The 17,664-nt window shown below is 44.4% G+C and overlaps 1 protein-coding gene across 1 annotated transcript; it reads left to right on the forward strand.

Moving 5' to 3' along the window:
* Positions 1 to 10,012: 10,012 nt before the first annotated feature.
* Slc35g1 (solute carrier family 35 member G1) lies at positions 10,013 to 17,024 on the forward strand. The gene is made up of 3 exons (XM_051146420.1): positions 10,013 to 10,233; positions 13,816 to 13,996; positions 15,921 to 17,024. The coding sequence occupies exons 1-3, from the start codon at positions 10,047 to 10,049 to the stop codon at positions 16,657 to 16,659; spliced, it is 1,107 nt and encodes a 368-aa protein (XP_051002377.1). The 5' UTR covers positions 10,013 to 10,046; the 3' UTR covers positions 16,660 to 17,024.
* The last annotated feature ends 640 nt before the right edge of the window (positions 17,025 to 17,664 follow it).

The raw sequence follows: 17,664 nt of genomic DNA on the forward strand, positions 1-17,664 counted from the left end.
TTACAGAGTCACGCAGACACACACTTACAGATCACTGACTTCAGTGAGATGCAAACATTCACAGCAGCTGTGTAGTTACCAAAAAATAAAAATAAAAAAAATAAAAAATAAAAAATCAGCAAAGAGTCTCTAATGTTTACCCACCTTTCTGTTCCGTTCCTGGATCTTTCACCAATGTCACCTGAGGAGAAAACAAAAGCAAAACAAATGAGAAACAGAAATCAGAATCACTTACGTCATCAAGAAGGGAAACAAGCTCAAATCTAGTAGCCATCAGCAAGAGGACAGCCGAGGGGATGCCATGAAAGGACAAGAAAAAGAGTGCTAGAAACGGAACTCATCCTGCCCTCCCGCCAGCAAAACATACTCCTTCATGGAGTGGAGCATAAACTGATCTTTTCCTGCTAAGGTAATAGCAATGCAAGCTGTCTTTGAATACTGTGGAAAGGCATATGTGACGCAGGTGTTATAGAGCGGGCCAGGGACACATCTGCAGGTTCTGGGGGTGATGTGTACATAAAAAAGAGAGGGAGGGAAGAAGGAAAGAAGGGAGGGAGGGAGGAGGGAGGAAAAAGAAAGAACACAGACATACAAGACAAAGACGAATGAGATTTCGTTTACATCTTATCAACATTTAAATGGAATCAACCTCAGTGCAGTCTGCTCTGCCTTGATGAGGCTTTGGTTCAGCTCCCAGTCTTGGTTGCACCACACATGTCCTGTGAGAACACTCAGAAAGTGTCTTCTTAAATAACAACCCTATTTTAGAGGTGTGTCTGCACAGGACCGATAACTGGTCAACCGCTCTCTTTGGAGGAGTCCTAGCCTTCCCTGTACACCCTCCCTATGTGTATGACTGCTTGGCTGTGTTTGCCCTCAGGAGTGGACGCTGCTATCTTTACCACCTTAGCCGTAACCCTGACCACAGCGCCACACACAGCACCACTGTAGCCATCAAAAGATTCTTCAATAGGCACACAAGTACTCCTAGCTAAAGTGATTGAGATCACCCCATCTCTGCTGTTAAATATAATTGGCCAGCATCCTTTTCATTTGTTTTTTTTTTTTTCTCGTCTTCCCACATAACTCAATTTCATCCTTAAAAAAAAAAAAAAGTTGAGTAGTCACAGCCAAGCATTAAATGACTAGACAACTAGATGTGGTTGTGTTGAGCCACAAAGTCTTCCACAGTATCAAACCTACAGATCAGTCAAAGGTTTGCTTGCCAAATTTTGTGGGGGCTTTTGTTTGTTTGTTTGTTTGTTTGTTTTTCAAGACAGGGTTTCTCTGTGTAGCCTTGGCTGTCCTGGAACTCTCTTTGTAGACCAGGCTGGCCTTGAGCTCACAGAGATCCACCTGCCTCTGTCTCCCAAGTGCTGGGAGTAAAGGTGTACGCCACCACATCAGGCCAAATTTTGCTTTTATCATTTAGAAAAGCCAGTTCTAGAGAGGATGACTAACACAGTGATCTGGGTTAGCAACCTCCTCGTCAGATTCTGTTTCTTCCTCTTGTATAGGTGGTGACTGGGGGTGGGGGGGATAGTGGTAAGGTAGTTTCCAATTCTACAACCACCATCTTAGCTGCATGTATTTTTGTAAGCAGTCTTAAATTATTTTTCAGATAATGCAAAGCTTTATATTGGTCAAGTGAGAATTGAGGCAGCCACCTGCTCTAGTTTGCTTAGGACAGTCCCAGTTAGCCCCTCTTGCCCTGAATTTTTTAAAAAGACTTCCCCATCCTAATCTAATTCTAAAATATGAAGAAAATTCCAGTTTGGAGGATGGATTCTCTGTCTAGTTCAGGTAAAATACATCTTCATCTTCCAGGGATGTTTCCATGTTCTACTGTGAGTTACTGCATCACATTTCCTAACAGCTCCAAAAAGTAGGCAGAGGCACATTTTGTCTCTGTTCAGTGAGGGAGGCCATCAGGCTTAAGGATGCCCAGTTGGTTTAGACCATGCAGTCAGTCCAGAACTAGGACTCTGGACTTCAAGTCCAGTATTGTTTCTACTATGAATCCGCATGTGCTAATGTCTGTAGGAAGTCTAACTTCTGGACGCAGAACAGTTTAGGCATGTTCATCCTTGCCCAGAGTGTAGGCAAGCGTTTAAAACAAGCAAAGAGATGGGGAAAAGAAGATAAGCATAAGAAAGGCATTAGAAAAGCCAGAAAGCAAATGATGTAAACCTATAGCTTCACTGCGTTGTGTCAAGCCATTTGAATCTTACATCCGGCCAAATTAAGGATGGAGCGGGCAAGAGGTAGGGAGAGAAGAGTGAGAGGAGGGAGAGGGAGGATACTGCATTTTGAAGAACATATAATTAAGTTCTACTCTGTCTTGTAAATGTATTTTCCCTTTGTCATATGGGGCAAAGGTACATATTTATCGAGTTAGAGCTATAAGAAATACCAAATATGACTCTTTTCCATCAATACTATAAAACCTATGTTTAGGGTAAGGAATTCAAATCTTTTCTATCACTGTCACCTTGTAAGACTGCTATGCAAATGTTTTAATCCCGTAACACAGTAAAATATTCTTTTAATACAAAGGCCCACCGCTGTATTCCAGTGACTGATGGAGATATGTAATCATGATGAAAGATTATATATGTGAAGAAAAGGATCAAAGGGATTTTTTTTTATGATGTAGAGGAGTTTATTAAGTGAGCATGAGGAGAAAAGGAAAGGGGGAGGGGTACCTCAGAGAGAGAGAAAGAGAAAGAGACAGAGGAAGAGATGGGGAGAGGAAGAGGAAGAGAGCCAAAGGGAATGTTTAAAGGAAATACTAGAAGTGTAACCTACAAGGGAGTTAAGTCCACCCCTGATTTTTACAGTCATTAAAAGTTGACTGATTTTGATGGGTGTTGTATTTAGAATTTTAATCCCAGCATTTGGAAGGCACAGGCAGGTGTAGCTCTGAGTTTAAGACTAGCCTGATCTACAAAGTGAATTCCAGGACAGCCAGGGATACAAAGAGAGATCTTGTCTCAAAAAACCCACCAAACAAAGAGAAACAAACAAAAAAGTTGACTGATTTCTTTGACATGTGAATAAACACTCACACACACACACAGAGAGAGAGAGAGAGAGAGAAAGAGAGAGAGAGAGAGAGAGAGAGAGAGAGAGAGAGAGAGAGAGAGAGAGAGAGAGTTAGTTTTGCTGGATGAGGATCATAAAGGTCATAGGATATTAAAGAATGTAGGAATAGCCGGATGTGGTGGCAGAGGATCGATGTTCGAGGCCAGCCTGGTACACAAAGCAAGTCTAGGACAGCCAAGGAAACACAGAGAAACCCTGTCTCAAAAACCCAAAAAATAAGATAAAATAAAATAAAGTTAAGAATTCTCAGCCGGGCATGGTGGCGCACGCCTTCAATCCTGGCACTCGGGAGGGAGAGGCAGGTGGATCGCTGTGAGTATGAGGCCAACCTGGTCTACAAAACCAGTCAAGGCTACACAGAGAAACCCTGTCTCAAACCCCCCCTTCCCCCCAAAAAAAAAGAATTCTCAGAGAATGCTCTGGAGGGGGAGACAAAGAAGACCTGGAAGACATTCCAACAACCTTCTGTCGGGTGGACACCTGACTGGGAAAACTACCCCCTCACTGGATCTTTACCCACTGGGCTTTCTTAAGGCCATCCATTGGTCTTAAGAAAAAACAAACAAACTGGGGGCTAGATAGATGGCTCAGCGGTTAAGAGCACTGACTGCTCTGCTAGAGGTTATGAGTTGAATTCCCAGCAACCACATGGTGGCTCTCAACTGTCCACAGTGAGATATGGTGCCCTCTTCTGGCCTGCAGGTGTACATGCAGGCAGAACACTGTATACATAATAAATAAATACATATTTTTAAAAAAGAAAAAGAAAAAAACTGTCTGATATTTTTCTATACACAGATCTGACCTAAATATAAACTAGAGAATAAAATGTGTCTTCTATAGAAAAATAACAGAACATTATATTGTCCCACAGTTTGATTTCTATAAAGGAAGGAGGGCACTTACCATGATTTTCAGGTTTTCTGCCTCCATTTGCAGATGTGCCTATACTGACTGTGGGTATTGGTGGCTCCAAGCCTAGCCAGGGAAGGTCCCAGCTTGGCTGTTTGTAAAGGTAGATGCTTCTGTTGCCCTGATCCTCCTTGAGTATGGGTTCTAACTCATCCATGATAACGATACAGAGGGTGAGCCTTCAAAACAAGTGTTCTGTTGGTATAGGATCTGATATCTACATTTTATACCTATACCATCTATATCTATAAATCATCTATATCTATACCTACCTACAGCTATACATTTCTTTCTTTCTTCTTTCTCCTTCTTTCTCTTTCTTTCTTTCTTTCTTTCTTTCTTTCTTTTTTGGAGACAGGGTTTCTCTGTGTAGCCTTGCCTGTCCTGGACTCCCTTTGTAGCCTAGGCTGGCCTCAAACTCACAGAGATCCCTGTGCCTCTGCCTCCCGAGTGCTGGGATTACAGGGGCACACCACCACACTCAGCTAGCTATACATTTCTTTTTCTGTCTCTTGTTAATTCTTATTCCAAATACATGACCTAACAGATGGTAAGACTCATCTGAACAAATCTACTCAGGTCATAAGGAAGACAGATAGATGCCTTCAGCTCGGTCAATTGTCATTGGACTCAATAACAGGTCTCTTGTCTGATATAAACCAATGGGCTTAGTTTCATAAAGAAACGAAAATGTTAGGTACACTATTATTACTTCAGGATATAAAGATGTCTGTAGTAAAAACAGCTACAGGGACGCCTATCCATGCACAGAACAGAGAGGACCATCTGTCTAAAGACCTTTCAGTGATAACTCCAGCATCATAGTTTTAACTGGGCTTCCTCAGTGAGCTTTTCTAGACGTTTGAAATATTAGTTAGATAATGTTTTACTATGTCTTTGCTGCTTTTCTTCTTCTTCTTCTTCTTCTTCTTCTTCTTCTTCTTCTTCTTCTTCTTCTTCTTCTTCTTCTTCTTTTTTGTATCTGTGACACATACTTATTCAAAAAGCACGGTTGTGCTAGTGACTCCATGTACTGTATGAAAACTGTCTGTGTTTTCTAGAAGGCTCACCTGGAAACTTCCAAAGCCTTGTAGTTTAACATTATGTACCGAGGTAGCATCATATTAATTTGTTACATTATCCTATGTACACAGCTTCCTTCCTTCCTTTCTTGCTTTTTTGTTTTTGTTTTTCCAGACAGGGTTTCTCTGTGTAGCCTTGCCTGTCCTGGACTCACTTTGTAGACCAGGTTGGCCTTAAACTCACAGAGATCTGCCTACTTCTGTCACCTGGGTGCTAGGATTACAGGCCTGGGCCACTATGCCCGGCACACTTTTCTTTCTTTTTTGTTTTTGTTTTGTTGTTGTTGTTGTTTGTTTTGTTTTGTTTTGTTTTTGTTTTTGTTTTTTGGAGCCAGGGTCTCTCTGTGTAGCTTTGGCTGTCCTAGACTCACTTTGTAGACCAGGCTGGCTTTGAACTCATAGTGATCTGCCTGCCTCTGCCTCCCCAGGTGCTAGGATTAAAGGCGTGTGCCATCACACCAGGCCCTACTCCAGCTTTCTTTCTTAAAGGTGGTGTTACACAGCCTTATCCTAAGATCGACAACTGCTGTCTTCATAAGATCAGCTATGCCTGTTTACAAAAGATGACCATACTCCGACTCGCTGCCTGTTGCTGTTCCTTCACAGAAGGAGTGGGTATGGCGAGTCACTGGATCCTCACCTGAGTATCTAGCCTCTCTCTCGGCCAGTTGTATGCAGTTCTGCCCTAAGCACATATGGCCTCAAGGTACTGGGGAGGAGGTACAGTATACAGGCTGGGAAGTCTCCATGAAAGGTGGATGGTGGGTCGGGTGTCTCCATTTAGGCAGCCATGATGTGGGCCTGGGGTACCACGGAACCACGAGAAGCTAGTCCAGAGCAGGAGTGGTATCAAGTCAGTTATGTGCAAACCCAGAAATCATGTCTCGAGAGAGGTAGGAGTGAAGACCACTCCCTCCCCTGCCCCAGGGCCTGCATGTCCTTTGTGGGGGCCACCTCTGCCACCCTTGATGTGGTCACATGGCATGTTGTCTAGGTTACAAGTTAAACTTCCTCTCTTATAAGGTCACATTTAGCAAGCACCTGGAATTCCTCCTCTTGCAAATGAGGCATTCCCAGCACCTTGGCCCCCAGCTAACGATGGACACTCAGCCGGAAAGCCTCTACCCACTCTCCAAGGGTTTAGGTAGCTTTTGTTCCCCTCAATTAAACCAGCTGCCCAATGAAGCCTACTTCCGGACAAGCATGTTTCTCCTCGAGTTCACCAGCAGCCTGAGGCCTGCATCACCCCCAACCATTCCTTCCTCCCTTTTCCTCTCAGGCCACGGTTCAGATGGCTGGAGAACATGCGCCGTTTAAGGAAAGGTGGTGTCGGTGGAGTAGGAACTAGACTATGAGAAAGCCTCTATGTATACTGGATAAAAAGTTTCCAGTGAGGTTGCTCTTGAGTGTACACATTCCTGTTAGTAACCCTCACTCATATAGAGTAGGCCCGGCGAGTTCATTGGTTCCGCAGCATCAATGAAATTCAATAAAATTGAACTTTGGTTTATCACTGGGACCTTGTGATGAAAGGATAAACATTGCTCTGTGCCTCTCCTGTTTTAGAAAATTCTCAGAACAGTTCAGAACATTGTCATAACAGATAGTAAATTCGTTTTGAGTGTCATTATGTTTTGTGGCATTAAGAAAGAAAACCAGTAAATACCATGTTAGAAGGGCATATACATGGAAATTGTTCTGGTAAAGAAGGATTTGTTATAGATGAAGATTAAGATGGCTGATGATTCCAGAACGGGAAAGAAGACTTGAAATCACTTGCAAGTTATGAATATTTGAGTAACTCATGTAAGGTACATAAAAGAGACTTCGAGATGATATATATGGTATTAGAGTCTCTAATGTCAACCACTGCAAGGACTGGCTAAAATGTATGTCTAATCAAAGTTTATCTAGTAGTATCTAGGCATTAAATTATTATACAGTAGACTAAAGATCCAGACTGATGTAAGTGACCTTCTGTGTGTTTAATAACCACAGTTTGGGGCTATTCTAATTTGATTAGAGAGGCTAAATGGGAAAATATTGATCTATAAAATCAATGAAGTCCCCTGGGACTGTGAACAGTCGTTCAAACTGTCCCGTGTCTGAAGAATCGCCCGTTATCTTGTCTGAGGAGGCCATGGGGGGAAACCTCACGTGGTGAATTCTAACCAGTGTCAAGTCTAAAAGAGGAGGGTCACTGCAAGGCGAGAGTTCCTCAGTGCACCTAAGCAAGGCCTTGGACTTCTCCTCCCATGGATGGAAGACTGGTAAGAGAAAGGCTAGCAGAGTCTGAGGTGCCACACTCAAGCCTGAGTGGTCCCTGAGGACCAGATCCTCCACTGGTCTTCCTAGGACAAAAGAAAACACATTTTGGCCACCTGCATGATGGTCTCAAATACTCAGCTGGAAAGAATAAGCAGACACTAAGAGAACTGGTAACAGTCCAAGGGATTGCACTCCCCAGGGATTAGAAGCAAAAAGAAAAAGGAAAAAAAAAAGTCTACAAGAGATGTTATTTATATAACTATATCTCACTGGTTTTGGTTTGTTTGTTTTTGAAGGCAGAGTTTCTCTGTGTAGCTTTGGCTGTCTTGGACTCACTTTGTAGGCCTGGCCTGGCCTTGAATTCACAGAACTCCTCCTGCTGTCCTGAACTCACTTTGTAGACCAGGCTGGCCTTGAACTCCTGGAGCTTCTCCTGCCTCTGTCTCCTGAGTGCTGGGATTACAGGCAGGAGTGCACCAGCAGGCCAGCTTGTTCTTTCCGGCTTTAGAAGGCACATGGGAAGCCGCCATGCTGACTGTGAGCTGATGCAGTGACTATCAAGGGGCCTGAAAGCAGATGAAGGTTCATCATTCCCGAGACCAAACTTAGAGGCCAAAGGAAAACGAGGAGCCCAGTAGACGGACACTCTTGTGAGTCCATGAGGAGATTCTAATAGATTTTTATTTTGTTTTTCGACATAGGGTTTCTCTGTGTAGCCTTGGCTGTCCTGGAGTCACTTTGTAGACCAGGCTGGCCTCGAACTCACAGCGATCCACTAGCCTCTGCCTCCAGAGTGCTGGGATTAAAGGCGTCTGCCATACCTGGCTCTAATAGATTTTTATTTGCATATTTTAAAGCCTTTTCCGGTCAGGCATGGTGGCACAGACAAGAGAGAGAGAGAGAGAAAGAGAGAGAGAGAGAGAGAGAGAGAGAGAGAGAGAGAGAGAGAGAGAAGTAATTTCCAGACATAGTCAAGGACTTCCTTTCCTTCCTACACACAAGAGTTAAGCTCTCTGGAGAGCTATCCTCAAGCGGACAAATCCAATACTCCAGATTAGCCAGAAGTGTGGCCCATTACCTCATGACGGCTCAATCCCAAAATGGCAGTTAAGTGTACTTTACCTCTTCAGAGAGGAGAGATAATAAAAAGAAAAACAGGAAAGTAACTAGTCTCTCCTCTCTCTCTCTCTTTCTGTCTTTGTCTCTGTCTCTGTCTCTCTCTGACAGGGTCTCTATATATAGCCCTGGTAGTCCTAGAACTCATTATGTAGACTAGGCTGGCCTCAAAGTCAAAGAGATCCACCTGCCTCTGCCTCCTTCTGTGCCATGGAATAAGTCTGTAAGGTCTGACCACAGCCAATGGGAAAAAAGACACAGTCCCATCTGAGTTGGAATAAAAACAAATCCACTTCCTTTGCCTGTGTCTCGTCTCCCAAGAGCACTGTCCTAACCAAGAGTAAAGTTTATCTTGCCCCAACTCTTCAGTTTCGAGTAGTGGGTCCTTTCTTTGCCAGCTGGAATTTAACTTCTAACAGAGCAGCGGCAGCTGCTTGTCTCAGTTTGCTGAGACAAACCCCTTTGCCCTGAAAGTTTTGTTTGTTTGGTTTGAATTTTTGGAGACAGGATTTCTCTGTGTTGCCCTGGCTTTCCTGGAACTAACACTCTCTCTCTCTCTCTCTCTCTCTCTCTCTCTCTCTCTCTCTCTCTCTCTCTCTCTCTTTTGTTTTTTAGTTTTTCAAGACAGGGTTTTTTTTGTGTGTGTGTAGCCCTGGCGGTCCTGGATTCACTTTGTAGGCCAGGCTGGCCTCGAACTCACAGAGATCCTCCTGCCTCGCCTCCTGAGGGCTGGGATTAAAGACATGCTCTACCACCTCCCTGCTTTCCAAGAATTTTCAATAGATCAGGGGACCAGGGTAGCTTTGAACTCAGAGATTCCAAACCCTTGCCTTTGCCTCCAAGTCCAGCTGCCCTGCACTTTTTAAGAACACCCCTCACTACCACCCCCAACCCCCACCCCCGCTTTTCAATCTTATGTTTCCCTATGTTTACTACTTAAATTCTATCTCCTTTGGTCAGGTCTAAAAGTGTGCTTAAAAACTGACGCAATACTTTGAAGTCATAGCCAAAGGCCGCCCAGAGGTGCTCTGCATCAATAAACAGACACCCACCTAGTCCTTTAAATTTTAATATAATTCCATTCTTTTATTTATTTAGAGACAGCGTCTCACTCTGTAGCCTTGGCTGGCACTGAACTCATGAGCTGCACAAGCCTCTGACTCCAAATGCTGGAATCGCCGCGTGGGCCACCACGCCCAGCTCAGCCATACAGCACACAGTCTTTCTAAAGCAGCAGAAGGCCCCAAGACCCGTGGCGCCTGGGCTGAGAACCAAGCCACCCTCCCAGTCTGTGCAAAGACAGAGGAGGACCAGTGTGCTGTCTTGCCCGACTGCACAGGAGGGACCGCCGCCGGGCCAGCGGTAGCCACCGCAGCCCCAGTGCAGAAGTCCTGGCGGCGGGCTCCCCGGGGGCGGGAGGGCAGCGGAGGACAGGAGCGCGGAGCCCGGAGCGGGCGCACGCGCACACGCACCGGCGCGCCGGGGGCCGGAAGAGCTGAGCGGCCCGGCGGCGGCTGCGGGCGCCAGACGGCGCGCGGCTGCGGGGAGAGCGCGGGCTGCAGGATGGGGCCCCCGGGGAGCGCGGCGGAACTCGCAGCCGAGGTGGTGGAGCTGCGCGAGCCCGAGGTGCGGCTCGCGGACCCCGCGCCCCCCGGCGAGGAGCATGCAGACGTCGAGGCGGCGGGAGACCCCGGCCGAGGCAGGTGCTGGCCGTGTGGAGCCTGGGCGTGCTGCTCCCGTGGGGAGCCCGGTGAGTGCGGGGCGGAGCGGGTCCTCTGCGCACTGGCCTGAGCCGGTACCCAGAAAGTTTCCCAGTGTTCACAACCCCAAATTGGTGACAGGAGGTGGGGGGTGGCGTCGCAAGACCTGGCAGTTCTAGTGGCAGTCAGAGGTGAAAGGTCACCGAGAGGGGCCAGGCAGCGGGTAGGAGGAAGGAAGGCAGGCGACCTGGAACCCTCATCGCGAGGGTAAACCGGTCTTCCTGAACCAAGTTGCAAAGATTCTGAAAAGTGTTTGTCCCGGAATCTTAGCATCTCAGAGAGGAGAGTTAAGTGGCCCTCAAGCTTTTGGGTAGCAGGACTTTTTAAGCTACAGGCTTAAAACAAGGTACGCCTTGTTAGAAGCCCCGGTGAAGAACCCTTGACTTTTATGCAAACTCCCCTTACAAAGGGTAAAGTAAGGTCGTGGGAGATGTGGGTTCGGGTTTGAGTCTCACCCCTAGTCCTATCTGGGTAGGGCAGGTCTTCACTGTACTAGGTCCTGCATTTGTCGGAGCCCCCGTGGGCCCTCTCCACTGAACAGCTTTCCAGAGAGAAGCTGGGGTTCCTCCTCTAAATTTGCCCTGAGGCTTCTATGCCTCTTTTCCCACCCAGTTTTCTTCCTCCTTAGTTGTGTGTGTGTGTGTGTGTGTGTGTGTGTGTGTGTGTGTGTGTGTGTTTTCTGGGTTAAGAGAGAAAAGTCTTAGGGAGATGATTATTGCTGAGAGTTAAGAGTAGAGATTGGGTTTCTGCTTGTGTTTGCGTGGATTTTCATGGATTTGCCTGCAGAACAGGTTACCTCCTGCTGGGCTGACCAGCCTTGCCACTCCTGAAGAGGTCAGTTTCTCACCTAATCACCATATGGCTTAATGTCATTCTGGCTTCATGTGGAAGTGGCCCTTGCAAACTCTAGTTTTACATTTGTGCATGAGCGAAGGGGCCTGTGATACCTATCAGCTAGCACATGGCAAAATGTCAGACCTGTGTGAATTCCCAAGAGTCTTAACTTTCAATTTCAAGTTTCTAACAGTTATATCTTTGAGAACAAATTACAAACCCCTATACTGTTGGCACTGGACTTTTGACGTAGTCCAGCCTGGCTCACACACAGTCCTTCTGCCTAAGCCTCCTTGACTGCTGGGATTGGGGGCATCCAACATCATGCCTGGCTTTGAGCGTCTTGATCTTAGTGGTTTCTTAACAACACTCATCTTAAAGATTAGGTGGGACCTGGATAACTTTACCTGGTTTACAGGTGTCCTGACACCTATTTTCTGTCTCCAGGACAGTGCAGATCTTATACTAAAGGGAGAGATGTTACCTTAGCCTTATGCCTCACTTTCTCCTGTTGGAGTGAACCCGCTGGTGCCTCACTGGGCCTCGAATTAGCTTTTACAAAGTTCCAAAAGTTCTGGGGTCCAGCCTGGAAAGTGAATTTTTAAAAGTTACTCCAGTGATTCTCCAGCTAGGTCCCGAATGCAACAGGTTTTTACTTTCATCTAGAAGTTGTACGGTGTCCACTTACTTTTGAATCGTTGAACTTTCAACTTGTTTGAGGTGGTTAGATACACTTTCAGGGTTGGAAGTATATTGCCGGAGAAAATGTCTCTTTAGACTGCTTTGCCCATCAACGGTGTCAGAGGGAATTGGAAATTGTGTCAGAAACTGATATTGCCTCAACAGAACCATTGCTTGTCTTCACTAGCGCCCAAATTAAGTTCACACTTCTGTTACCTGCTTGTCCCTACTTAGAAAACAGGAACCTTAAATATATGTAGGTTTTTAAGCTGGGCATGGTGGCCCTCGTCTGGGGAAACAGGTAACGGGATCTCTGAGTTGAAGGCCAGCCTGATCTACATCATGAGTTTTAGGACAGCCAGGGGGCTACATAGGAAGACCCTGCCTCTAAATAAGTAAACAAACAAGTAAATATTTTTAAAAGACGTTTTTAAAGCGAAAAAAAAAATCATTTTCTAAAGTTAAATATTAAAAGATCCGTTTTTTTGAAAATTTTAATGTTAATGCTGTTATAATTCTTAGAGAGAGAGAGAGAGAGAGAAAAACAAAACAAAACAAAACAAAACAGTGGGGTTTAAGTTGGAGAGATCCTTGAATGAAAAAGCCAGGAAGATGTTTTCTGTCCTCGGCCTTCTCCTTCTGTTCTGTCTGAGGGTGGAGGTTTCTTTTGTGAAAGCGTGCTTTATTTGGATCCAGATTTTGAAATTTCAGAAGCTCAGACTGACCACAGCCAAGGCATGCATTTTGTGGTGCTTCACTTGGAAGCTTCCTCAAGTTTCCTCCTCATGGCCCGAGTGGCTGTTGGTAACTCATCCCCGTAGTATAGGGGCTCACGGGTACAGGGTTGGGGGGTTTCTGACACCTTTAACAGAATGACAGTTTCAAAGCAGGCCCTCTGGGTGTAGACCCAGAAGCTTTCTGATACAAACGGCATCGCTGATGCAAAGGTCAGGCTGTACAGTGTCACTAGAAAGGCTGCCATACCTTGGTCATGACGCGCAGTCCCTTGTGGCCAAAGGTGTCTGATGTGAGGATGTTGAAATGTATGACCTGGTGTATCATTTATCAGAGAAAGGCATTCAAAGGAGGACATAGTTATGCAATACTATCCCATAGCTGAGCAACCCGCTGTACCTTCTAAGAGAGGAGTGGCGCTTAAGTTGTTGGAGTAAATTGCAGCATCCATAGATTTTTGTCTCCAATAAACTTAATTGACAAGAGTCATTGTTTTCCTTATTGCTATCTCCTTTTGGTGTTTGTTAAGAGGGAGGGTGTGTGTGACTTGTCCTTACTGCTACACGAGATGTGAGTAATGAATTAAATATTTGAAGACTTGGAGAAAGCAGAAATTTCCCGGCTCAGATTAAGGTAGGAAGTAAGAAATTAAGATAGGGCAAAAATTAGCAGCCCACAGTTAAACAACAGAGGAGCCTTTCAAGACTGTGTTCTTGCCAGTAGTGTTAGACCTGTGTTTTCCTATGGAGTTACCATAGTCTTTCCCTCGCAGATACTTTTTTAGGTTGTATGTGTTCCAGGCATGAACAAGCTGAGGTCTCAGCCCTAGAAACGCTCATAGGATTATAGGAGAAATCATATAATTAACAAGTAACCAGATTACACAGTGGCAACTGGTTTCCAGCAAATAAAATTTCTCCCTTATGCTCACCAGTGAGAGGGTGGAAGGGTCTGTCACTGAGAAGTACTTTCCACTTCCACCCTGACATGAGTTTCTTAAAGATTTCTCTATCCATCGTAGTGAGATTTTTTTCTGACTTGTGAAGTGTGGGATGATTCTTAGTGAGCCAAAAGAAATATATATATATATATTTTTTTTAATTGGAAGAAACAACATTTTTAAAACATAATTTTAAATTGTTACCCATATCTATGGATTCTTCACAATGGATAGGGAAAGTGGTACATGACCACAGGTCTGTTTCAAAGGTCTGTAGTCCCTCCTCTAGCTGTTGATACAGAGCATCTTTCGTAGCTTCTAAGTGAAAGTGATGAAATATATACTTGGAGGCAAGGACTAACCAGAATTTAATCTTTTTCAGAAGCCAAGAAGAAAGCACCCTGTCCTGGACTTGGCTTGTTTTACACAGTGTTGTCTGCCTTCCTTTTCTCAGTGGCCTCTTTATTTGTTAAAAAAGTGCAAGGCATCCATGCTGTAGAGATCAGCGCATTTCGCTGCGTGATCCAAATGCTGATCATTATTCCTTGCTTGATATACAGAAAGTAAGTACTTTTCAGAGTGAATAGAGGAATTAATGAGTGCATGTACACCTTTTGAACTGCCTTAATATTTTCTCCATAGCAACTGTGTTATCATAGATTGACCAGTCTCTTCCCCTTCGCTCTGATTAATGACATGTTCTGGGGTGGGGGGGCTACGGACAGAAGATTCTGTCAGTAAGCACATACCACGTGCCCATCAAAGGAGAGAAAGGTGATGTGTATGTAGTTGGTCGACACCCTCTCTACTTGAAAACAGAATTCCAGTGTACCACCCTCCTTCCTTCACTCTGGTACAACTGGTAGATTGAAGATTAAAAAGTAAATGGAGGATGTTAACTGCATCCTAGTCTTTAAGTGGGACAGGCTGCCCCCTGCCGGTAGGATTGAGATCTTTCATCGAGGGTGGCAGGCAGGTAGAGCCTCAAACAAGGTCTTTGACTGCCTTGGTACTCAGGTCCTTCCCCTGTAAACTGGAGGGAGTGGCACTCTCTGAACTGTGCCCTCAGCAACAGCAGGTTGCAAGGGTCAAATAAGAGGCATTCTTGGTTAGCGTACTTTCTATAGACTTTACCATGTAGGAACTATCTGTACTGTCTCCTCTCTGCTCTCCTTCCATACTTGAATCCTTTTCTTCTGTGTGGAATCTATTATCTCTCAGTAGGGTGAAATTACTCCCCTCCCCCACCCATATAACTTAGACCTTCTTGTTCTTTGAACCCTGGGAGGAAACTAGTTAGACCCTGGCTGGCTACCCAGCTCTTCCTGTTTTGGAGTAGAAGATGCTTAAATTAAAAGTTTCCATTGCCTACCTCCAGAGCACCCTGGCATCTCCTGCCATGATACAGATTCACTTAGAATAGTGTCATTCTGTATCCTGAGAAATTGGTCAGAAAGTGACAGTCTGCAAGGATTCATAGTGCCAGAAATCCCCCATGTAAATGTGCACGTGAGAGTGCTTTGGGAAATGGTGAGAGCACCAGTTTCCAAAGGAGGTAACTACACTGAGGTTAGCAGCCATATTCTCTGTTTTCCAATGAAAGAACTCAGAAAGCTAAAAGTCATCTGGAAGTCTTTGGCTCTCATCTGTTTGATGCTGTGTTCACTGTCATGGAAGACCCATGCTTTTCCACATACATACAGTACGCCCACAGATTTGCTCGCCCGTGTCTGCCTGGAGGCAGTCTGATCTAGCACAAAGCACTGAGCTGCACTTAGCCTGGACTCATAAGAACAGTGAACAGTTGCCTCGTAGACATCGACTCAAATAAATCCTTTCACTAGTTCAACTTTTATAGAAAAATTGGTGCGACTGAATGTACACTAGCCAGGGTCACATTTCCTTGTGTAGTGCCGTAATTATGTTTATTATAAAATGATGTGTTTTTACCACAGAGAATTTGAGGAAAATTGTGTGATTCCATCCAGCAGGATATAACGTCTCTTAGCGTCTAGTCCTTTTTGTCTTTAGTATTTTTTGGTAAGCGTATACATGGAGCCAGGCGGTGGTGGCGCACGCCTTTAATCCCAGCACTCGGGAGGCTGAGGCAGGCGGATCGCTGTGAGTTCCAGGCCAGCCTGTTTACAGGGAGAGTCCAGGACAGCGAGGGCTACACAGAGAAACCCTGTTTCCAGAACAAGACAAAATAAACAAACAAAAAAGAATATACATGGAGAAAGCACTCATCTATATTAGTTTTTATTGTGCTGTTTATGAGGTTCTGTGCTCTCTTTGCTCTTGTTTTGAATAACTAGAAGAAATATTTTTAAATAATTCATACTGCTCAGTGCTAAAGAGTTTACCATTCACTTATTTTTTAATATAATGTACTTTTAGAAAATGTCTGATTAAATGTTTTGATTTAAAAGCAATGCCACATTCATTTAAAATGCGTTGTTTTTTTTTTTTTTTCATTTAAATTTGCAGAACTGGGTTCATAGGTCCCAAAGGTCAAAGGGTTTTCCTCCTTCTCAGAGGGGTCTTTGGTTCCACTGCCATGATCCTTATGTACTACGCTTTCCAGACGACGTCCCTCGCAGATGCCACAGTCATTGCATTTAGCTGTCCAGTGTTTACGTCAATCTTTGCTTGGATATTCCTCAAGGAAAAGTATAGCCTTTGGGATGCCTTCTTCACCTTGTTCGCGATCGTTGGAGTGATCCTTATCGTGAGACCGCCATTTTTATTTGGTTCGGACACTTCAGGGATGAGAGAGAGCTATTCGGAGCACATTAAGGGGACGTTTGCCGCCATCGGACATGCTGTGCTAGCCGCACTGACTCTCGTTATCCTGAGGAAGATGGGAAAGTCTGTGGACTACTTCCTGAGCATTTGGTATTATGTCATACTTGGTCTTCCTGAAAGCATCATCATCCTCTTTGCAATAGGAGAATGGAGTCTGCCTCAGTGTGGGCTGGACAGGCTGTTTCTCATACTCATTGGACTCTTGGGTTTGGGGGGTCAGATATTTATCACTAAAGCAATTCAAATAGAAAAGGCAGGGCTCGTAGCAATAATGAAGACAATGGATATAGTCTTTGCGTTTAGCTTTCAAATTGCTTTCTTCGATAACGTGCCGACCTGGTGGACGGTGGGCGGCGCGCTCTGTGTCGTAGCCAGTACGACTGGAGCCACCATTCGCAGATGGGTCCAGGGGTCCAAATGAAGTGTCGCTGCTGAAATCTTTGTTTTCTTCAAGTGCGCCATCATCCAACTCAGACATCTTACACACCTGCACACATACCTGGAAGAAACTGCATTATTCTTTGGTTATATTTAATAAATTTTATAAATAAAGCGCCATTTTGAATATGGTATGTTTTTGACTAAGAGTAGCTAGGCTAGCCTAGCTGTTTCTGGATAGCCTTTATTTTTGCTCCGGCTTGTTGGTTGGGTTGCCATTGATGAGAAGGGAGCTCATTAGAGGAGTTTCAGAAATTTCTTTTATGAGTACAATTTTTAAAATTTATTTTTGACGCAGGACGTGGATGGGAGATGGCGTATTTTAGCAGTGTAGATAAGAAGCTTAATGTTAATGTTGACAATGCTGCTATAATTAGTACTGTGTTAATCCTCCATTTGCAATATAATTCCATTTAGGATGCCAAAGCTGAAACTTGGTGCAGGTGCCTACTTACAGTTAGGAATATAAGCGAAACAGCCTTATTTTTAAGGATCTTATAGATGATTACACTTTTAACTCATTTGTGCCTTTTTGTTTTAATGCCGGAATTTTTATATGTGCTCTCTGAGCAGAGCCTTAGCTTGCCGCGTGTGGCTAGCAATTCTGTCTTTTAGTAGCAACTCTGGCTGTCATTTTGAACTTTCAATTGTCTCCTGTTTTATTAAAATTGCACTTTTATTTTTTTAACATTCCAAGATTTCCAATCTTAAGATCATGGGAATGAAATCTTGGCATGGCCAGTGTGCACACTCCCATCCTGAGGTGTTTGTTCTCACTTCAGATGTGATGGTTTTCTACAAATTCTCTTGAATCCATAGTGTGAATGCCAAATACAAATTTCTCAGGATCATAGAAGGATGGGCCATATCAGATTCTACCATTTTCATTTACAAAATCCATAGTTCTAGAAGGTTTACCCTGAAAACCCCCTTACACACTAAGCCAAACATTTATACCTTTAAAGTACATGTTTGTTATTAAACTTAC

The sequence above is a fragment of the Acomys russatus genome, chromosome 5 (assembly GCF_903995435.1).
Source record: "Acomys russatus chromosome 5, mAcoRus1.1, whole genome shotgun sequence".
In the NCBI taxonomy this organism is placed as follows: Eukaryota; Metazoa; Chordata; class Mammalia; order Rodentia; family Muridae; genus Acomys; species Acomys russatus.